The sequence below is a fragment of the Geospiza fortis genome, unplaced genomic scaffold (genome assembly GCF_000277835.1).
Source record: "Geospiza fortis unplaced genomic scaffold, GeoFor_1.0 scaffold1278, whole genome shotgun sequence".
Taxonomy (NCBI): Eukaryota; Metazoa; Chordata; class Aves; order Passeriformes; family Thraupidae; genus Geospiza; species Geospiza fortis.
The window spans coordinates 581,148-601,921 of NW_005054536.1; the positions used below are offsets into that span (position 1 = coordinate 581,148).

General features: G+C 43.1%; 2 protein-coding genes across 5 annotated transcripts in view; one reads left to right on the forward strand and one right to left on the reverse strand.

Moving 5' to 3' along the window:
• The window catches only part of LARP7 (La ribonucleoprotein 7, transcriptional regulator), a 33,303-nt gene extending 22,984 nt beyond the window's left edge, over nucleotides 1-10,319 (reverse strand). The window contains exons 1-2 of one of the 2 annotated variants that reach the window (XM_031063846.1): nucleotides 10,181-10,319; nucleotides 5,915-5,974 (exon numbers count right to left, since the gene is read on the reverse strand). The gene's annotated coding sequence lies outside the window, so the exon portion shown is untranslated. The remainder of the gene's footprint in view (nucleotides 1-5,914; nucleotides 5,975-10,180) is intronic. The other variant, XM_031063844.1, reaches the window with a different exon arrangement.
• On the forward strand, nucleotides 591-16,273 carry ZGRF1 (zinc finger GRF-type containing 1). Of its 3 annotated transcripts, XM_031063841.1 has the most exons (27): nucleotides 591-707; nucleotides 816-896; nucleotides 1,011-1,067; nucleotides 1,517-1,702; nucleotides 2,124-4,188; nucleotides 4,468-4,550; nucleotides 5,190-5,288; nucleotides 6,047-6,152; nucleotides 6,233-6,333; nucleotides 6,542-6,686; nucleotides 7,501-8,162; nucleotides 9,218-9,356; nucleotides 9,741-9,925; nucleotides 10,043-10,230; nucleotides 10,725-10,864; nucleotides 10,942-11,088; nucleotides 11,676-11,790; nucleotides 11,899-12,155; nucleotides 12,633-12,792; nucleotides 13,381-13,458; nucleotides 13,588-13,735; nucleotides 14,006-14,133; nucleotides 14,395-14,518; nucleotides 14,772-14,948; nucleotides 15,064-15,198; nucleotides 15,298-15,559; nucleotides 15,967-16,273. In XM_031063841.1, the coding sequence occupies exons 1-27, from the start codon at nucleotides 687-689 to the stop codon at nucleotides 16,080-16,082; spliced, it is 6,105 nt and encodes a 2,034-aa protein (XP_030919701.1). In that variant the 5' UTR covers nucleotides 591-686; the 3' UTR covers nucleotides 16,083-16,273. The 3 variants fall into 3 exon arrangements, with proteins under 3 accessions (XP_030919701.1, XP_030919703.1, XP_030919702.1); XM_031063843.1 differs by lacking the exon at nucleotides 4,468-4,550 and having other exon boundaries at nucleotides 2,124-2,801; XM_031063842.1 differs by lacking the exon at nucleotides 816-896 and having other exon boundaries at nucleotides 609-707.
• The last annotated feature ends 4,501 nt before the right edge of the window (nucleotides 16,274-20,774 follow it).

Genomic DNA, 20,774 nt, shown 5'->3' on the forward strand with positions numbered 1-20,774 from the left:
TATATAATCTACTTAAGTATTCTAAATATTTATATTTATTTAAATATAGCGTTTATATAATATTTCCATAAACAATATATATAATATCCTTAAATATTAATTCTAAATATTTATAGATTCAAAATAAACATAAAAATTTACTTTAAAATATCTCACAGTCTAACTTCAAGTATGCAAAGAGGTTTGGCTCCACGGGAAGTCAGTTATTTTTTGCATGAGCTAAACATGCATGAGCAACTCCACACCTGGGACAAAATCATTCTGCTAACAGCTTCTCTGCTATTTTGGATTTGGTTTTTTTCTGCAAATAAACTTTTGGAATTTTATTTCAAGTAATTCTGAATTATTCAGAGATGCCAGCCATTCATTTAAATGAATGAACTTGTCTAAAAGCTGGAAAATATCTTGACAGCTATTAAAAAGATTTTTTTTCTTTTTTAACAGCAGTCTGTTAGATTGTTTTTGAGGTTTCTCTTTAAAATGCTCACAGCAGCTCTACTCCACTTGTTTGATACTGTCTTGCATCTAATTATCTTTTCTTTTTGAGGAGAAAAAATAAGATTTTTTTTTGTCTACGCTTTTCCTTCACAGCTCTGGTGCATCCTGACCATTTCCCTGTCTCTCTGGCTGTGGGAAGATGTGGATATTTGTGAAATAACCTGTTGGATGTCTGTGTTGCCAAAGCAATGGCCTCTCAAGAATTTACTGTGAGTGATTTTTAACTCTGTGCAATTAAGTTTAAAGGCTGTAGCTGCTGAAATACTTGAATATTTTCTTACTTCTTGTTTTTTCAATGTTTTACATATTTAAAACAGGTGTTATACACTCACCAAAAAATGAAAAAATCAAAAACGTGGCAAGATGGAATTCTGAGGGTTAGAACTGGCAGAAATCAGGTGAAAATTCAGATTTAACACTGTTGGATTTAATATCTGTTGCTGCCAGTGGCAGTCTGGTTGATTTGTGAAATAAATTTGTGGTTATTTAAAATGTTATTTTTCATTTTGCAGGCTACCTTGTTTGATGATAAAGGACAATGTCTGGAGAGTATTTTTATAAAATCTCAGGTATCTTTTGTTCAGAGTTGTTTTTATATCCGCTTGTAGTTGGTCTTTCAGGCAGCATTTCAAACACTTGTTTGGTAGCTGAAAGAGTAATTTTTCTAGTTACTGATATGGAACTCTGCTACAGTGCACATAATGGAAAGGGAGAACAGCTTCTATTAATTAGCAGATCTTACTGTTTGTCCAGAAGCTTTCATGGAATTTTTCTTCTCTGTGCTAAAAGCGTGTATTACAGTGATAAATGAAATAATAATTGCAGCTAAGTGCTACTGCTTTTTACAATATACGTATAAATAAAAGTATTTTCTGGCATCTGTGATATAGTAGGTGTAAGCAGCTGAATTTTTTACATACAAGTGCTTAAAAGACCGTATGTTTCAAAAAACAAAACTATGTAATATTGTTTCTTGTACAGTACTATTATGTATACACTGCTGCTCTCCCTTTTCCAGGTGACTCCTGGAGATGATTTGGAAAGTGAGCGATATTTAATCACAGTTGAAGCAGCCAAAGTGAGTGAAAAGCCCTCTGAAGAGCAGCCAAAGCAAGCAGAAACTCCAGCAGTGGACAGAAGTGGTGTCAAACCTGCTCTTCTACCCCCAAGACATCTCCCTGTTGGCTTGAAAAGGAAGTTTACGGTGAGTTTTTGTTCCAAATTTTATGTCTCATGTTTATATGCAGTGTAAAACACGAGGGACACATATTTGCATGAATGGGAAATATATACAGAATTTCTTCCTGCCTTTTCTTTATATTTTCTTTTCTTTTCCCTTCTTTCTCCTCTTTTCCCTTTTTCTTCCTTTTTTTTTCTTTTTTTTTTCTTTTTTTTTTTGAGCTGTAATCCAGAATGTGCTTTTTCCACATTTAGGAGATTTGGTTTAGCAGGATTGTTGTTGCCTACAGTAAAAATCACAAGGGCTTAAGGTTGTTTCTGCGCACCTGTGGAATCCTCATGGTTTTGATCAGAATATATTCCCAGGTCATTTGATCAGAATGCAGTGTGCCCCATTTTCAACATCTGATTACAAAACATGGATTAATTGCCAATTTCTCTCCCAGGGGTTCCGAGGGCCACGCCAAGTTGAGAAGAAAACACCAGCTGTGGAAGATGAAGGAAAAGCAGCAGTGTTGCCCTCATCTAAGGGCTGCCAAGGGAGTTTTCCATCCCAGTTTTACATCAGTTCTCCGTTGTTTTCCACGGTTTGCAGGAAGGATGCAGGAACAAATCCCTCTGCAGGCAGTAAGGAAGAGGGGTGCAGGGACAATGGCAGAGAACAAATGTCTGTGTCCTCCCTGCTTTCTGCTCCCTTCAGTGACAGCTGGGAGGGGACAGAGAGGCAGAACTCCCATCAGTTGGTTGGGAAGCAGGAATCTCCTCTCCTCACTGGGCACACTGGTGCTGGGGCAGTGTCCCACCACATCAGGAGCACAGCACAGATCATTGCTCTGCTCAAGTCCAAACCAGCACAAGGACACCACAGAGAGCAAACATCTGGAGCCACAGGCTGCCTTTCCAGGGCTCAGGCAGCACAAAATGCAGGTTTATGTGACAGAAAAAGCCCTGTCCTGCCTGCTCTTTCAGGTGACCCTGCCAAAGGACTTGTTCCAGATACCCAGCACCTGCCTTTTGTGCAGGAAAATGTAAATGATACAAAGGACTGGAATGTTCTAGCACTTCCAAATTCAGCTGAACAGCCTTGTGGTGAAGAAGTCACAGGACACAGACAAGACAAAAAGGTAAATTATTTAAGTCAAGATTTACAAGGTGACTGCAACACAAGTAGTTACTTCCTACCTGAGTCCACTGTAAGTAGAATGAGCGACAGTCAGTTTGTCCCATCCTCAGGTGACATTTCACCTTCAGCAAGTCCAACCACCTTTGAAAGCCATCCCTTTGGATACAGGGAGCATTCAGGGACTGACAGACTTAGGGAGAACTGCTCTGTGAAGATGCAGAGTGAGCTTTATCCAGGGCAAAATTCAGAGGGAGTGTCTAATGACCCAGAGCTCTCTGGAGGTGTGACATTGGCTGAAGCTGGAATTGTCAAGGAGGAGTTCAGTTCACAGGGCACAGGCTGTAGTCCTGATGGGGAACTGATGGAGGTTAGCTTTAACCTAATGGAGGCTTTTGATTTTAATGACATGGACAATGAAGATGTGTGTGAGAGAGAAGGGAAGGGATCCTCTGAGGGAGACACACCTTCATGGAGCCCAGGCAGCTTCCAGGGAGGAGGTGTAGCACAAGGTGCTGCCTTGAGCCCTCATTTGAAGCCTCATTCTTGCTGTGATGTAGAGACACACAGCAAAAATGAAGTCAAATGTTCCAAATCTGATGGAGGGGGGGGTCCACCACTCCCGCTTTGTGACAGTGATGCCAGGAGAGCTGCAGAAGATGCTGCAAACCAGACCAGAACCCAAGTGGAACTTCTAGGGGATGGACACAACATAAAAGAGATCAGTGAGAGTCAGTCAAGTTTTGAAGACTCAAAGGAAGAGGACAATCTGAGTGGCTGTGCAGCACTCACCATCAATGGCACATCCTGGGTAAAAAAGCAGCACTCTGACCTCCTGCCTGAGGACACCAGTGTTAATGAATGTCACCCTGAAACCAGGTTGTCTGAAGCCACTGGAAGTCTCACAGATATTTCTCCCAGCAGAATAATTTCTGCCTTGGACAAAAAGACTGAGGAAGGAGTTACACAGCTTGGATGTATGGAATCCCCAGATGTTGGCTCAGAGCACTTCTGGGCTACTAGGAGTGGTGACACGAAACCAGGCAGCCCTCTGCTGGCCTTGTCACAGAAATCAGATCCTTTAGGAGGAGGTTGTTCATCTCCAGAGGAAACAGCAGTAGGAGGAACTGTGCTGGAAAATGGAGACAGCAGAACTGCTTCTCCTGAAGCCTACCAAGGAGAGACAATAGGGGTGGATTGCCTGAAATGCACAGCAGTGGCTGAGAATTACTCAGCATTCCCTGATTTGGTGAATGATATTGCTCTTCTGAGGGCTTTGACTCAGCATAGCACAGCATTAGAGAGCTTGCAAAGAATGGAGGAAAACACCAGCATGTTCTGTGAAACAGACACTTCTAAGGAGACACTTGAACCCCTTGAGAAGGATCAAGGTTAGGTCAGCTTCTATTTCAAACTGGATTCTGTATGTCTGTACCTGTTTGATTTCTCCTCATTTAGAAATACTTTTAGAGTGCTGTGTTATGTAGGTTCCCTCGTGCAATTTGTAGTGTTTAAAGCAACATTGTGAGCTCCAAGTCTGTGTGCTCTCATTCAGTTAAATTCTAACTGTGCATGGGTAAGGTTTGAAAACCTGTAAATATTCAGATGTTTTCATGTAAAAAACCCTAGACTATTGACTGTAACTCACTGTGCTTTTCCATCTCTTGTAGCTAGAAAAGAGTTTACAGAAATGCCTTACTCAGAAAGTTTACAGGCATCTTCCTGTTCATACTTTGATTCTCCTGCCCTGATGGTAACCAATTTTTGACTACATATATTTATCTGTACAAGATAAATTCATTTTCCACCTGGCTCCTGGAATAAAATTCTTGGGTTAGAAACCATAGAAGTTGAGCTATAAATTGCTTAGAGGCATTGTATATGAAGCTGGTAATAAATAGAAGATGTCATCTTGACAATATTCAGGAGGCCTCATGTATGACAAGAAACTTAATGAAAAGTGTAGTATTTAGTCATGTTTAATATCCCATCAATGTCTGGTAGTTCTCCTTTCCTACCCCATCTTTTAACACCCCCACTAGCTTTTTAAATACATGGCTTTCCTTGGAATTTTAGCATTTGGGTTGAAATACACTGGGAAAACTGTTTGTGTTTGATAATTCACATTGATTTTTATCCAATGCTCTTAACAGCCTTTTTTCTTTTTCAATCAATCTAAACCTTAAAGAAAGATTTTAGGAATCTTCTTTTTCCTGTTCTGTTTGAAAAACAAACATAGTTTCTTATCCTGTCATGGATGGCTTCCAAATAAAAAAGCTGTAACTGAAAAGGCTTCCTTTGTATCAATACAAGACATTTCTTAGCCTAAATTTTCACTTTAAATGGTTATTAAATTGTTAGACTAATTAGTTTTTGGTACTTTCCTGTGCAGCCCAACTGTGTGGACAGTTTATTACAGAAGACAGATGCATATATTGTACCAATAGCAGCAGCCCAAAGGGACCATGCACCATCTGACTGGCAACCAAAGGTACCATTGCTGTGGAACTCAAGTATAATTAACAGTTTCTCCTACATTTCAGTTCAATGCTTTACTAATTGTAATATATTGCAGTAAGTCCTAATAAAATTTTAGTAATAAAATTTGTTATTTTTAGTGCATTTCACTGTACTAATGTTTTCAGGGAGAGCTTAAAACTCAAATTACAAGGAAAAAAAACCAGATTTTTTTTGTTTCTCTTCTGCAGAGTCAACAGGTTATTTTTGTTGTATGTGTTACAAGTACCTGTACTGACTGTAGCTAGTTGCAGAGCAGTTTTTCCTTGCTGTCAGTGATAATTCCATGCATTGTGCAGCCTGTTGCCTTCCAAGGGTACCAAGTGAAAGGGTCAGCATCTAGTGAGGTGATGCTGAGAGCTCCATGCTCCCAGCATGGATGGCAGCAGCGCCCAGACAACGTGGACTTTGCAGCTGAGACATTTTTCTCACCCCTCTTTTCAAGGAATTATGACCTTTATGACTTGAGACAGGTAAAACTTTTTTTGTTCAGTTATCCATACTAACCTTAGTGCAAGAAAGTATCTTGTCAATTTAGGATAGAAAATAGTTCATTTTTAAACTGCTACAGTCATATAAAGACCAATTATTTTTACTTACCTTTGTCATAGAACTTCATAATGTGTCACTTTGTTTTTTCTGCTCCTTTGATCAGTTGCACTTTGAAAAAAAAAAAAGATAAGCAGTTTAATTTCTACCAAGTTTTTGCTTATGCTTTTATTTTTAATAAAGTCTCCAGGTTCCAGGAGCTTTCATAAGGATGATGTTGACATTGTAAGAGAAGGGAATTTTCAAGTGAAGCCTGATGTTATTGAAGAGCCAGGAATAAATCAGTCCCGTAAGTGAAAGTAAAAGGAGAAGGGCAGTGATTGACCTCAGAATTTCTGCATGACTGCAGCACTTCTCTGTTTTTCCTAGCACTGGCACTGGATGTGCATCCTGAAGTGCCACCATGGACAGTGTCACACCCACCCTCTGACCTGAGACAAGCACAGTGGACTGCCTGGGAGCCTGGCAAGGTGGGGATTGACTGGCTCTTCCAAACATTTTTGGCTTTATTTCCTGTGTGTTCGTGGCAATTTCTTCTTTTTGGAGCTGTTTTATCTCAACTTTGAAAGATACTTCATTGTTTAGAATGATGAGAGAGAGTATGGTGATGAAAGAGCTGTAACCAGGGTTTTTTTCAATCATGTTAATTAACCTGCCATGTTAATTCTTCACCTGTAGATTTCACTAGAAGTGACTTCCCCACTTGATCCAAACTGTGCAATTTCTCCACCTTGGGGAAATGAGGAGCCTGTTGGAGACATCCAGGAGCCCCTGACACATGGGATCTTACCCAGTGAACCACAACTCCCAGATTTCTTCTTCAGTAAGACTTTACAGGTTTATACTGGCGCCTCACAGTGTTTTAGCTGAAAATCTCTGAGGGTTCTTGAAGCACAATGGGTTGGGCCATCACAGACAGTTAGCCACTTATATTCTCCTGAAGGAGACTTGAGTAGAGGGATTTAATTTTATGAAGAAAAATCAGCTTCTAGTTTGGGGGCAAGAAGGCTGTAAGCTAAGCTTCTAAATGATCCCTATGTTTTTATTTACCTGCTTTGAGTTTTCTTCCATATTCAGCTGTCCTCTGACCCTCTCTATAACTATCTATATCTATAACTATCTATAACTATCTATATCTATCTCTCTATCACTAATGATAATTAATGTAGCCAAAAGGATGCTTTTTGGTAGTAAGAGCTTATTTATCCTCGTTGTTCAATGTTAATTCATAGGTTTGTGGGTTATCTTTTGGAAAAAAATCAAATGTTAAAAAGAGTGTTTTCTAGTTGGCAGATGTCAGTGACATCAGATTAATGACCTCCAAAATGCAACCATGTTTAATTTAATAGTAGGTCTTTTATACAAGCAGAGTGGCTACATAATGTGTTCTGAATATGGAGATTTCAAAGAAATTTTTAAAAAATTAATTTCAAAGAAATTAAAAAATCAAACAAACTAATTAAAAGAATCACACAAAGTCCATCATTTAGTGTAATACTGCACAAGAGCAATCCAGAGAGCTTCCCAGCTAGAAGGCAGGGTGTAGAAGGAAGAATTTAGAATTCCTTACTTTTGGTACATCTAAAGTGCCATCCCTGGGTGCTCCAGGTTGCTTGTAAGCTGTATTTTCCCCACAGCCCAGGAGAAATCCAGCCATGCACAGGAATGCAGCCTGCCAGCACTGAAGCCCACAATGAAAACACGAGCTCCCTTTGTCACTGTTCCTGCCACCCACGAGATTCCTGCCATGTTCTACCCCTCTGAGAGTGAGGATTTCCAGCAACCTTTGGGTTCTTCAGGAGGCAATCTGTGCAGCCAGTCAGTGGCATTTCCTAGGAGTGCTCCTGGCCCCCAGGACAGGAATTCTGACGCCTCTGTGTTTGGGGAGTACACGCAAGATGGACAAAGGGGATCAGTGCCACCAGTGCTCCCTGATGTGACTGCCCAAGCCAGACAAAGCAAGTGGCTGAGGTATCAAAGCAGCGCTCAGAGCGATTTGATCCCTGAAAACAGCGCTGAAGGGGACGAGGAGGATGACATCTGTGCCCGGAGTGTTCTGGGAATGCCACCGGGTGACCCAGGAGAGAGCAGAGGCACCGATCCGAGCGCTCCCAGCCCTGCAGCGCCGTTGCCGGCCGGGAGCTGGCCCGGGGAGCGCTCCGGGGCTGCGATCAGCAGCCAGGCAGATCCGGTGTCACCGGGGAATGCGCTCGCCCTGCACTTAGGGCAGGCACCTCTGGCTGCGGCCACACAAAAGGTGTTGAGTCACCTGAGCTGCCACGGAACAGGAGAGGGCCAGGTGTGTACCAGGCTGTCACTGACACTGACATCAACACGGTGCTCTGGCCAAAGGGGCTGCATTTATATAGTTTCCTGCAGATTTTATCAGTGCAATTGCATAGTGACACCAAAATATGTATTTTTAAATTTTTGGTGTATTTTTAATTTTTAATGTATTTTTAATACATTAGTCACATGCTGTGACTAATCTTTTGTAAAGGTAATTCAGTGCCAGATTTAGATTTTTAATTGAAATGTCAATGGCAGGAAGATGAAAGAAAAGCTGCTGGGCTGTTTTGACATCTCTGATTGGTAAGAAATTGTGGATTTTTCTTAATTGTGGCATCAGCACCTATTTTTGTTTCAAGTCATAGTCTCTGACTTCAAATTATTATAAATTCCTTCAGTTTTAGTTGTGTCAAAGTCAAGTTATGGCACTGAATAAGCACCTAAAAATTTAGCACACATGTTTGTGATCAGTAGGCAGATGGAGCAAATTGGGCAAATTGAAGAACCAAACCAACCACAAATTAAGTTTAAGTTGTCAAATGGTTTTGAGAGTTGAAGAAAATGTTGACTCTTTTTTTTTTTTTAGTTTTTTTGGTTCTATAAAACTGTCCAGTACAGTATTTGTGTGAAGCAGAGAAAGGAAATAACTAATATATTTAACATATACATGGGTATACACATTGTGTGTGTTTTTATACAAATATATATATGTGTAAAATCCATATACCAGACTTAAAAAGCTTATGAAGACACTTATAATTCATTTATTTCTGTGCAAAAATGGTGTTGAAAATAGGGTTTGTGTGCTCCTTCCCCATGCCTAGTGCTGAAAAACAGGATTTTGAACTACATAACATTTATTCTAAAGCCTTTGGAAGTATTATCTGTGTTATTATATATGCAAGCTGTTTGGCAAGGAGCAAATTTTAACCTCATGGTGCATCCTAAATGGCAGCCCAAACTCCAGGGAAATTTTTAGCATTTTTTAGTATTTTTTACAAATCTGCAATTTTCTCATTCAAGGTCTTACAGTTTTTAATGGTTTGTTTTCCTGGCTCTTTTTAGGACATAACAATTTCTGAGTTGTCTTTTCCTCCTGTGGATAAAGTGAAACACACCAATCTTCCTAAAAGAAAGATTTCCATCCCAGCTGTGTTTCAGTCTCACACTCACTACAAGCAGGTTTTTAAAGCTGCTCTGACAGGTAAGTCTCTGCTCTGTGAAATGCTGTCATTTTAAACAATGCCTATTGAAACAGCAGGGTGCATTTCATTTTTTTTTATATTTCTACTGAAATATATTTAGTCTATACCCAAAATTGCAGAGGCAAGCCAAAAATACAGTACACTTCTGTTCAACTCTCTAACCTCAGGGCTGTTTTCCAGTCTTAAGATATCTAAGCCTTTTTTTTTGTCCCCTGGAATAAGTGGATTTTTCAGGTCACATGGTTTCTTTTAGGACTCAGATGAAATATTTTGATTTGGGATGGAAATCTTCCAATGGAAATATATTTGTTTGGATGTTGTGTAGCTGTGTAAGCATTTTAAGGGTGTGCTAATGATTCTGTTGTTGTCCTTTCCCCACCAAGAGCAATTGAACATAATGCTGTTTGAGTTGGCACAGAGGCTGCACCATGCCCTCTCCAAGGTGGATATATCATTTTACACTGCAGTGAAAGATGGGCAAAGCCAGGGCCAAGGAAGCTGTGCCCCACTCTGCAACCACATGCACCCTGCTAAGCTGGTGATGGTTAAAAAAGAAGGTCAAAACAAGGTGCTGTTTATTCCTTGTGGTTTTTACACTTTGGGGGTGAAAGTATCCATTGCTTTCTCTTTTTTTCTTGCTGGTTTTGGTGCTCATGGGCTTTTTTTCCCCTCCCTTCCCTTGCAGGGTCGTTTGTTCTATGCCTGTGATGCCCCAAAAGCTGAGCAGTGCTCCTTTTTCAAGTGGGTTGAAGATGTGAACCCCACACAGACAAAAGCCAGACCCAGTGCAGTGCTCCATGACACAAAAAGTATTGGGACATACCTCAGGAGTCAAAAGATTGCTGTTTATGAGGAATGCCAGCTTTTGGTGAGGTATCCTCAAATGCTGTGCCAATTCAAGGTTTATAAGTATTCCAATAGCCCGGGACTTCAGCAGGATTTAACACATTTTCTCTATATTTAAAGAGTAAAGATTTCTTTCTGTAAAGAAATGCAAGAGCTAAATTAGCGAAGGAAAAATCTTTATAGCAATGGTATTTGTTTTTAGCAAGAATCAAAACTGCTGACCAGCAACGTGATCAATTGCTTAGTGTCAGAACTGTTGCATTTGAACTTTGTTCATTTAATCCTCAGTAGGAGAATTTGATTTATTCTGTTCAAGATTCTAATTTTAATGCCAGATGTCATCTCAAAGGCTATTCTGGGCTGTTTAACTGTAGAGGAAACAATTTAATTGTGGCTGGATATGAGGGGATTTTGCAGTCAAGATAAGTGTAGGTTTCTTACTTTGGTGCTGAATCCAAAATGTGGTGATGGTTTACATACCTTTCTTTTCTCTTTTTTTTTTTTTAATTACAATTTCCCAGGAAAGCCTTTGAAATTCCAACACAGAGGTACAGTAAGTTCAAGAAATTTATGAATACACCTGCCAGCTTTGATGGTGACTCCAAACCCAAATTATACCTGAAGCTAAGCAGAAAGGAGCATTCTTCTCTCTACAGCAAAGGTGAGCACATCTTACACATCAGATTTCAAGGGTGGCAGTGGGAGAGGCTGATGAGGACTCTGTATTGTTTTTGGCAGATGACATCTGGGTTGTTTCCAAGACTCTGAACTTTGATCCCATTGATACTGTCATTGCAAGCAGCGCTTTCTTTGGACCATCCTCCAACAATGAGATAGAATTGCTACCACTGAAAGGCTACAGTCCCTCCAACTGGAGATCCAACAGTGAGTTCCACAGCAACATTGAGAACTGTGGGAAACAATTAAGGAAAAATCCAGCCAGCAATGAAGGATGAGCTGCTGAGAATTTGGGAATTTCTCAAACCTTGCACATGATTTAATTCACAGTATTTTTTTTCCTTGTATGTTTGAATATATAATTTGAATACATTAATTAATGCAGTTAACCTGCAAAGTTGCTGGCAAATTGCAAATGGGTGGGGAAGAAATTAGAATAATATGAAGAAAGTAGTAAATTATGTAATATGATATACAATGCAAGTTGACTGTCAGAGTGTAAGTAAAAGGAATATGTTTTTACTGTCCTTGAAAAACAAAATGCAGAAACCTCAAACAACTCACTGGAAAATGTATTTTTTTATAAAAAGCAATGTATTAAGTCTGTGACTGCAAAAGTTTCTTGGGTTTGCTGTTGAATTAAGTTAAAGCTTTGGGGTTGTTTTGTTTTGTAAATGGAAAAGATAAAATCAGTTAATAACTCTTTTGGCATTTTATAATTCATTTCTTTAGCTCATTTGCAATTTCTGCTCTATTAACTCCTTTCTTCTTTTGTTTTTCTGTGGCCCTTGCAGTGTGTGTTCATGCCTTGCTGGTTTGTAATGCCAGTGGTGAGCTGGCCTCCTTAAGGAACATGGAGGAGCACTTCAATCCATCCACATTACCACTGATCCCATATCTCCTGAAAATGTGAGTTATTTTCCTGGGATACTGTGAGCAGTCCAGTGCAGGAATATCAGAACCAGGAGATAGAAATTGTATCATATCACAGCTTCTGAGTATTTTTTGTTTTCCTAGGAATTTTGATTCTGAAAATGCTACAAAAAGAGTCAACAAAAGGAAATTCACTCCACCTGCCATGAGTGTGAAGTGCTCCATGATGTCTGGCCCTGTGAGCTCTCAAGTGGCAATGGGAGTGGCTGAAGAAATTATCCAGAGGTTCTCCCTGAACCCAGACCAAGCAGCATCACTGATTCACGTGGCTCAGATGATGACCTGTGAAAAGCCCAAAGCAGGGGAGGAACATCAGAGCTTCCCCATCACAATCATACGTGGTACACAGCCAAGAATTGTGACATTTGCTGCTGTTGTAGCTTTGCACAAATGTTGATTAATGGAAAATGCCATCAATATAGAATGCCAGAATCAGCCCCTCTGATACTGACTGTGGCATTAATACATCCATTCTGTCAGCACAGAGCTTTTGCCCCTTTAAATTAAATTTAAATTAAATTACATTTTCATTCTGCCTTTTCCAGAATTTCACTGAAGCATAGGAGGTTTTGCCTAGAAATACCTATACATAAAATCAGAATTATTTATTGTCTTCAAGTTTTTTCTTTTCATATGAAAACCACTTTTTATCATGTATTACCTATTTATTAATACAACCATGTATTGTTTTTGTAAGTGTAAGCAAGCCCATGCAATTATTTTAGAGGAGTCACAGCATAACTGAAATTAAAGCAATTGATTCAAACTTTCTAGGAAATTCTCACTTGTAACTTGGGCTTTTTCTTCCAAAATCCCAGGTGTTTTTGGAGCTGGCAAGAGCTACTTGCTGTCTGTGGTTATCTTGTTCCTCGTACAGCTCTTTGAAAGCAGTGAAGCTACAGAGGGTCCGAGGGCAGCTCCATGGAAAGTCCTCATTGCTTCTTCCACCAACGTTGCTGTGGACAGGATCCTGCTGGGGTGGGTTGCTGAGGCTTTTATGGTTCCTCTTCCAAAACCAATAATGCACTTACACTGTAGGGGTAATTGTGTTGGTATTTCCTGTAAAACACATCAGAAAGATTGATTTGTTTCCCTAAAAAGTGCCACACACAGGCTTTAATTGTACCTCAGCTCTTTTGCACAGTTAAAAGAGTGAAAGCTACATAAAACATCTACAGAAGACTACTTTAGGCTCTGCTCTCATCAAATATGCTATTAAAATCCATCAGGACAATGTAGTACTGCTCAGGGATCTTTGGGATGTACCAGTAGGGGAAGGAGGAGCAGAGAGGATCGGATTTGTGAAAATTTAGCATGAAATAAATGCATGGTTTGGAAGGAAAAAAGAAGGGAAGATATATATGGAAGACTATGAGAGGGGAGTCATTAAGTCATGATGAGGTAATTTATTTTGATTTTGCTGAATTACTGAGGTACTTCATCTCAGTAATCACTGAAGTTTGTGTTCCTGAGTGTTCTGATATGTCTTTTGAAACCACTTTTAAAGTTTTCTAAAGATTTCATCTTTCCCTTTCTGTAATGTTTATAATCTCTTTTTCTTTCAAGTCTGCTCGAGCTTGGATTTGAGGATTTTATAAGAGTGGGAAGTGTAAGGAAAATCACGAAAGCAATTCTTCCCCATAGGTAAGAAACCTCTTTGAGGGATCTGAAGCAATTTGGGGTAGGTTAATACATTGTTATAAAGTGTGGTTATTTTTCCAAGCACTGCTATTTTCAGTTACTGCAATGTATGTTACAAAATCTTCTTTGAAGTTTACATGCAGGCTCAGGAAATGAAAATGAGCAGCTGAAAGAGCTGCTTGCTCTGTTGAAAGAAGATTTGACTCCAACTGAGAAAATCTATGTCAGGAAGAGCATTGAGCAGCATAAACTGGGGACCAATAAAACTATTCTGCAACAGGTACAGTCCAAGAGATGAGATGGGAAGGCAGGGATTTGCTGTGTCTTATCCACGGGGGTGAGCACATGGAAATTCAGAATTTATAATTCAAAACTCCTAGTTTTGAAATTTAAAGTGAACTTTAGGTTTGATTGCGCAGGTATAGCTTAGTGTCCTGTTCCTAGAAATAAATTTAGCTGTATTCTCCTGCTCTAGTTAGGTGCTGCACAGAGATGAACTATGAAATTTTTTTAACTTTTTGCCTGCCTGTTTTCTCCTTGCTGCTGGCAGGTGAAGGTGGTTGGAGTGACGTGTGCTGCCTGCCCCTTCCCCTGCCTGAAGGCACTCAGGTTTCCTGTGGTGGTGCTGGATGAGTGCAGCCAGATGACTGAGCCTGCCTCCCTGCTCCCCATCGCCAGGTACAGCCCTCCTGTACCTGAGGGGCCTCAGCAGAATAACCAGCTCCCAGCAGTGCCACACTCCACACCTTTGTGAGCACAGGAACACCCTAGCAGCAAGAGGAGGGATTTCAAATTGAGGCCTATCCTTAGGTGTTATTAAACTGGGATGGAGGAAGGAGGCCGATGGGAAGCAGTGTGATACAGAAACAAGCACATGCTTTGGTTATGAACACTTTAACATCCTTTTTAGAATACTGTTTTTTTCACATTCTTATTTAGGTTTCAGTGTGAAAAGCTCGTCCTTGTTGGAGACCCCAAGCAACTGCCACCAACTATCCAAGGGTCTGAGAGTGTTCATGAGCAGGGATTGGAGCAGACCCTCTTTGACCGACTCTGCTTAATGGTAGGTGCTGCTGAAGGCACCTTTGGCAAAGGTGGAGAGCAGAACTGTAACTCCCCTGAGGTCACATGGGGAATTCTGGTCCAGGTGTCAGAGGATCAGGGTTTCAGCACTGCAAAATATCTTAAAATCACAGAATGGTTTGGGTTGGAAGGGACCTCTGAGGTCACCCCCACCACAGACAGGGACAGGTTCCACTAGCCCAGCTTGCTTCCAGCTCCATCCCAGCCCTAATGTGTGTGTCCTTGTCCTTCAGGGACACGAGCCCATTGTTCTCCGGACACAGTACCGCTGTCACCCTGCCCTCAGTGCCATCGCCAACAAGCTCTTCTACGGCGGGCACCTCATCGATGGCATCTCCCAGGGGGACAGGGCTCCTCTCTTGGAGTGGCTGCCGACACTCTGCTTTTACAGCGTCCATGGCATGGAGCAGGTGAGTTCCTCAGCACTGCTTATGTAACCAGTCAATATTGTCATTTTATCTCCATTCCATTTCTTTTTACATTTTTGGTGAGAGCTAATTTGGGAATCTTTTTACCTCTTCCCAGATTGAAAGAGACAACAGCTTTTACAACATGGCAGAAGCTCATTTTACAGTCAAACTCATCCAGTCTCTGATTGCAAGTGGAATAGAAGGAGCTGATATTGGCGTGATTACCCTTTATAAATCACAAATGTTTAAGGTTTGTGTCATAAATCAGTAACAAAAATCAATAAAGCCTTTCTCTTAAATGTACTCTGAGTAGCCAAACTCACGCCCTTCCCTGTTTCTTTGCCCCCAGATCCAGAATTTGCTCAGTGGGGTTCACTCCGAGGCTTTTGAGGTCAAGCCTGTGCAGGTGTCCACGGTGGATGCATTCCAAGGTGCTGAGAGGGAGATCATTGTGCTGTCCTGTGTCAGGACCAGGCACTTTGGGTTCATAGACTCGGAGAGGAGGATGAATGTGGCACTAACGAGGGCCAAGAGGCACCTGCTGATTGTGGGGAGTCTGCCCTGTCTGAGCAGGAACAGGCTGTGGGGGAGAGTAATTCACCACTGCAGAGGTAAGAGCTTCTTTGCTGGGGTTTTTGAAACCTGCACCTCATTATCTTTAATTAGACTATGTATAATACACCTCACAATGTTTATAATAATATATAACATATATGGTATGTACACTAGAGCAACCACTATATCCGTTACATATAAACTCCAATGTTTAATATTACACTCAAAATCTAATATATTGCAAGAATGTGCAAGTTGCACATTTACAGCTTACAACTTTACCTGCTTGGCTGACATCAAATAAAGCATCTTGGTGACTGAACTCCACAGAGCCATTTTCCAAGCAGAAATATCACAGCCAGTCAATACTCTTGGGGAAATCGATGTTGGCACTGCCAGGGGCTGATTCCGTGATGGATGCTGTAGAGAGAGATGTAATTACCTTGTTTATTGCTGCTTCTAGGATGGGAAAATGGCTTACAACATGCAAGCCAGTGTGAGCAGCAGCTAAATGACATTCTCAAGTCTTACTTGGAGAACTGGGAGGAAGAAAAACAGCGCAAGAAAAAGGAAAAATAAAATATGTGTTGATTTTATGAACAAAATCTTAATTGCTTGTCTATAGCAATAGCTCTGGTAATTTGTAATCTAGTATTTATTTAATGTGGGGTATTTTTGTTTGGCTCTTACTGCACTGATACTTCTGTTTGACCTTGTGGTCGTAAGACTAAAAATTATTAAAGTGAATTTATTTGGTTGATAACCATAAATAGAGTGACTTTTTCTGCTTGAAAAATGAAACCCTTTAATGCTTACAGTGTGTAGTTAATGATATTAATGGTATTTCACTGTTCTTCAGATTAAAACACTGTGGTATTTTAGAACAATTCTGTCACCTCTCATATTTACAGGTAGGTGACATCCCGGAAGAGCTTGGCTATAACAATTAAAAGGCCCCTTCTGCTGCTTTTGGAAACATCTTAAGCACCATCCAGGGCCTCTGAGGGCTCCAAGAGAGCTGGAGAGAGACTTGTCACAAGGGCAGGGAGCGACAGGAGGAGGGGCAATGGGTTGGCATATTGGGGATAAATTCTTCCATGGGAGTACCAGTGAGGCACTGGCACAGGTTGCGCAGAGGAGCTGTGCCATGCCTGTACGTGTTCGAGGCTGGGCTGGACGGCGTTTGTGAGCAGTGCTGCAGTGGTGCCCGACTCACTGGGCATTCCCGCTCTGCTTCCCGGTTTTCCCGGTCCCTTCAGGGCTCCCGCGGTTCCGCCGCCGCCAGATGGCGCCGCGCGCCCGGCGGAGGGAGCCGCCCGGGCGGTGATGCGCCTCTCCCGCCAGCACGCCACTACTGCCGCAGAACCGCTCCGCCCTGAGGGGGCAGCACCGGCTCCTTCCGCCGGGGGAGGGCTGAAAGGCGCTTTTAAATTACTGCTGACACCTCTGTCCCGGCTCCCTAAAATCTCAATCAACAAGCCATTAGAACTCAACGGGAGTAAAACTAAATCCTCGTTTAAGTGTATTTATCCGTTCTCTTTTCTCTCTTTCAAATGCTAAATCCATTTCAGCATATGCCCCTTCTTTCTCTCGCCTTTCTCTAAAGACTGGCAGCCTGCACTACTCTTGTAAATATGAAAGATGCTAATCATATGACATATCACGTCTCAGTCGGAGCCTGGAATAAAGCCTTGAGATTTGGGATCATTGCCTCCAGACAACAGCTTCATCAGCCGGAAAGTTGGGTTTTTTTCTCCTTTCCTTCAACTCTCAATCCCTTCTTTGTCTGAGGGAAAATGCAGCCAACTCGAGCCACCCCGGCCATATGGTTCACTCTGTGTTTTCTTAGTTCAATCCTGAATTGTTTGTGACTTGCGAAGGGTTTTTTTTTTTTTTGGAAGTGTGTATAAAGACATAGAGGAGGCTGCCCGGACTGGGGCAGCTCCATGTTCTTCACGTGTTTGCTTTCAGCCACCTCACCACACAGACAAAAAGTATAAACCTGCAGACACACTTATACCAATAACCTGTTACAGGTATCTGGTATTCTTCCCCTTCTGGGCAAAAATACTGAGGTGCTTTTCGCTTTTCTCGATGGAACTTCCTTCTTGAAACACCATTCATGTCTTTACTCACCTCCATAACACAGTTATTGCTCACTGGCAGATCCCATCTAGAAATGCCTTGACTAAGAGAAGCCCCTGAGTATTTTGAGTAAGGAAAAGTGACTTTTTAGACCTGGATAAATTAGGAGTTGAGCGAGTTTGGCACACCCAGGTTTGGCTATCCCCCGGTTTGACAGCCAGGCTGCCAAATTTTCTTTCTCTCTTTCCTCACAAAAACCACCCCCCACCCCCCCTGCCCCCCAAAAGGCCCTTTCACCAAACCATTAAATTCTACAGAGGTGGTCAAGCTAGTCCTGCTTTTCAGGCGTTCGAGAAAGAAAAGGGTCCTTGAAGTTTAGAAGATGCCCAAGGAAAACTCATTGAATGACATCAAAAGAATGAGTTTCCATAGCTGTTGAAGCACGAGAGCCGTGTAGCTGCACAAAGGCGGGTTGGGGCAGTGGGACTGTCCCACTGCTCTATCCCAGCACAATTGGGTCACTGAAATAGGGAATTAATTACCATTGGAGAGTGGGCAGCCCATTCACCACTGGCTGAGTTTTATTAAACGCCAATATAAATAACAAAACAACTCTTGTGGCTGCACTATTCCTACACGCCAAAGGAAGGATTATGTTGGGGATTAACATCTTAAAGTCTATGAGACTTTCTGACTCAAGGCTCGGAGCTGGTAATCGTATTTGTCTCCTGGTTCAGCGATTAGTGCTCTCCCTTGCGCACCTTCGCCTGGATGGCCAATGTCCCTTTTTGCAGGCACTGGGTTTTTCACACAATCGGCTGTTCTTTTCCCCACATCTATAGAAAAGAATAAGAAAACTGAAGCGTGTTCACGCGATCGTCAAGCTTCTTCTCTTCTTCATGGGAAAGGAAGGCACCGGCAGCCTTTTTTCACAAGGGGGGGGAGGCAAACCCTCTTGGTGGGGCGGGGGGCCAGCACTGCAAAATCGCTCCGCAGGCCTGCACCTGCCATGCAAATCCACCGGGAACAATTGGCCCCCGATGAGGGCCGGGCTGGGGGGAGCAGGGAAAGATGCCGGGACAGCGCTTGTTGGGGGACTCCTCCTCGCCTTGATCCCAGAACAAACCCCACATGTGCTAATACAGCTTGGGAGTTGGGGGACTGCTCCTCATCCTGTCCCTCCATGGGGCACTGCTTGCTGCAGAGTACATGGGAAGAATGTGGATCAGGATGTGGGGGATACACACCCCAGCAAATTTGATTGCTTCCCTCTGCAGAGCACCCCAGTACTCTGCTGTGTGGGGACATATTCTCACACCCCATTTAAGAGCAGAACCACCCCACTCTCAAGGTTTGTGGGTGCTGGACACCACAGGGATCAGGACACCCTGGTGTGTGTGGGCAGCCCTAGGACCCTGAACTCTCAGGACACTGCAGGGTATGAGGGAGGCAGAGCTGGGAGGGGTCAGGCCACCCTGTCCCCACAGCTTTGTCCCCACATTTCCTGGGATGTCATGCCCCTGTTCACCTGAGGCAGGCTGGCCATTAAGGCTGGCTCTCAACTTGTGAGGTCGACGTGTGGATGGGCTGTGCCCAAAGGTCTCTCAGCAACACAGACCCTAAACTTTTAGGGCTATTGGGTCGCCTCAGAGTTCAATCTTCTTACAGCAAACAAAGCCCTTCTGAAGGTCTCCCCCTCTCCCCCACACGAGCTCAGCGTCCTTTATTTCTGGGCTGTGTGATAAGCTTAAATCATTGTGCTCCCATTTCTTGATCGTCGCCTACTTTGGGCTTTTGTTCCCCTAAAGTAGGATTGAGTCTGGCAAAGGGGCTGAAGTTGAACAGTTTGACCCTTGGAGGACAGTTCGGGCGGTGGGCAGTGGCAGCAGCATCCCTGCTCCTGATCCCACTCCCTCTCCCCCCGCTACCTCCTCTCCCCACCTCTCTCGGCCGAGCAGCTCGGCCCTCGCTCTGCCCACAGACCACACAAGCGCCTATCCAGAGCTGTGGGGATATGGTAGCCGACCTGTCCTTGGTCACCTCGTGCTCAGCCCTGCAGAAAAAAACACTACACGGCAGGGGCTGGCAGCAAGAATGGGACCGAACCCCAGAAAGGCACTGCAAAGTGTGCCTCACCTCTCCGGCGCTTTGCACCAGCAATGGAAGCACGGAAATCTCGGCAAGCAGGGTGCGGATAGAGGGATGGGCTGGCCCTGACAGAAGTGTACTCTGCTTTGTCCCCTTAAAGTGCAGAAAAAGATAAAAGGTCCTTTTAAAAGTGTCACTCTCCTGGGACGCCGAGGAGAGCGGTGAGCCTCCCGTTTTACACAAGGAGGCGAAGGAGTGTTAGAATGTTTCACAGAGTCACAGAGGTACTGACTGAGGCACCCGCCCGGCCTCAATCGCTTCCAAAAACCATATACCCAGAGTGAGGGACTGCTTTGGGTGTGGGTTTGTGCTGTGCTGAGCATGACTTCTGCACAGGTTTCAGCACTTTCTTAAATTTTGAACTGTTCTGGCAGTTGCAAACAAAATTCTGTTTCAAAGCCCAACTCGCCCCAAGTGCCTTGCTGACGGTGTTTCCATATGGAGAGGAGAGTGTTCTGGGGTTCTAGTTTTGTATGTTCTCACTGTCATTTCTTTGACAAGGACTTGGAGTGACAGGCAAGAAGGGACAGCTTCACACTGACAGAGGGCAGGGTTAGATGGGATCTTGGGGGAAATCCTTCCCTGTGAGGGTGGGGAGGCCCTGGCACAGATTGCCCAGAGAAGCTGTGGATGCCCCATCCCTGGAAGTGTCCAAGGCCAGGTTGGACAGGGCTTGGAGCAACCTGGGATAATGGAAGGTGGTTTGTGGAGCAAAGCCAGCCTGCCAACTCCACGGGCATGTCACCAGGCTCTGCCATTGAGAGAGGGCTGGAAGGGGGAAGAGGGGTGAAAGGAATGAAGGTTTTCCTGGTGCACTGACAAGTTGGTGTTTGGGGGTTTTCTCAGAAGGTCTCCTCCAGCCTGTGAATTATATTTGACAGCACTGAGCTGCCCGGCGTTCCCCCACTTCGGGCTCGGCCTGATGCGAACTGAGCAGCCGCTTGCCCGGAGCATCTCCCCAGCAAGCCACGCACGGAACTACGCACCTTTACCACAGCACCAAGTGTCCCCAGAAGGCGAAACGCTCCCGGTGAAGGC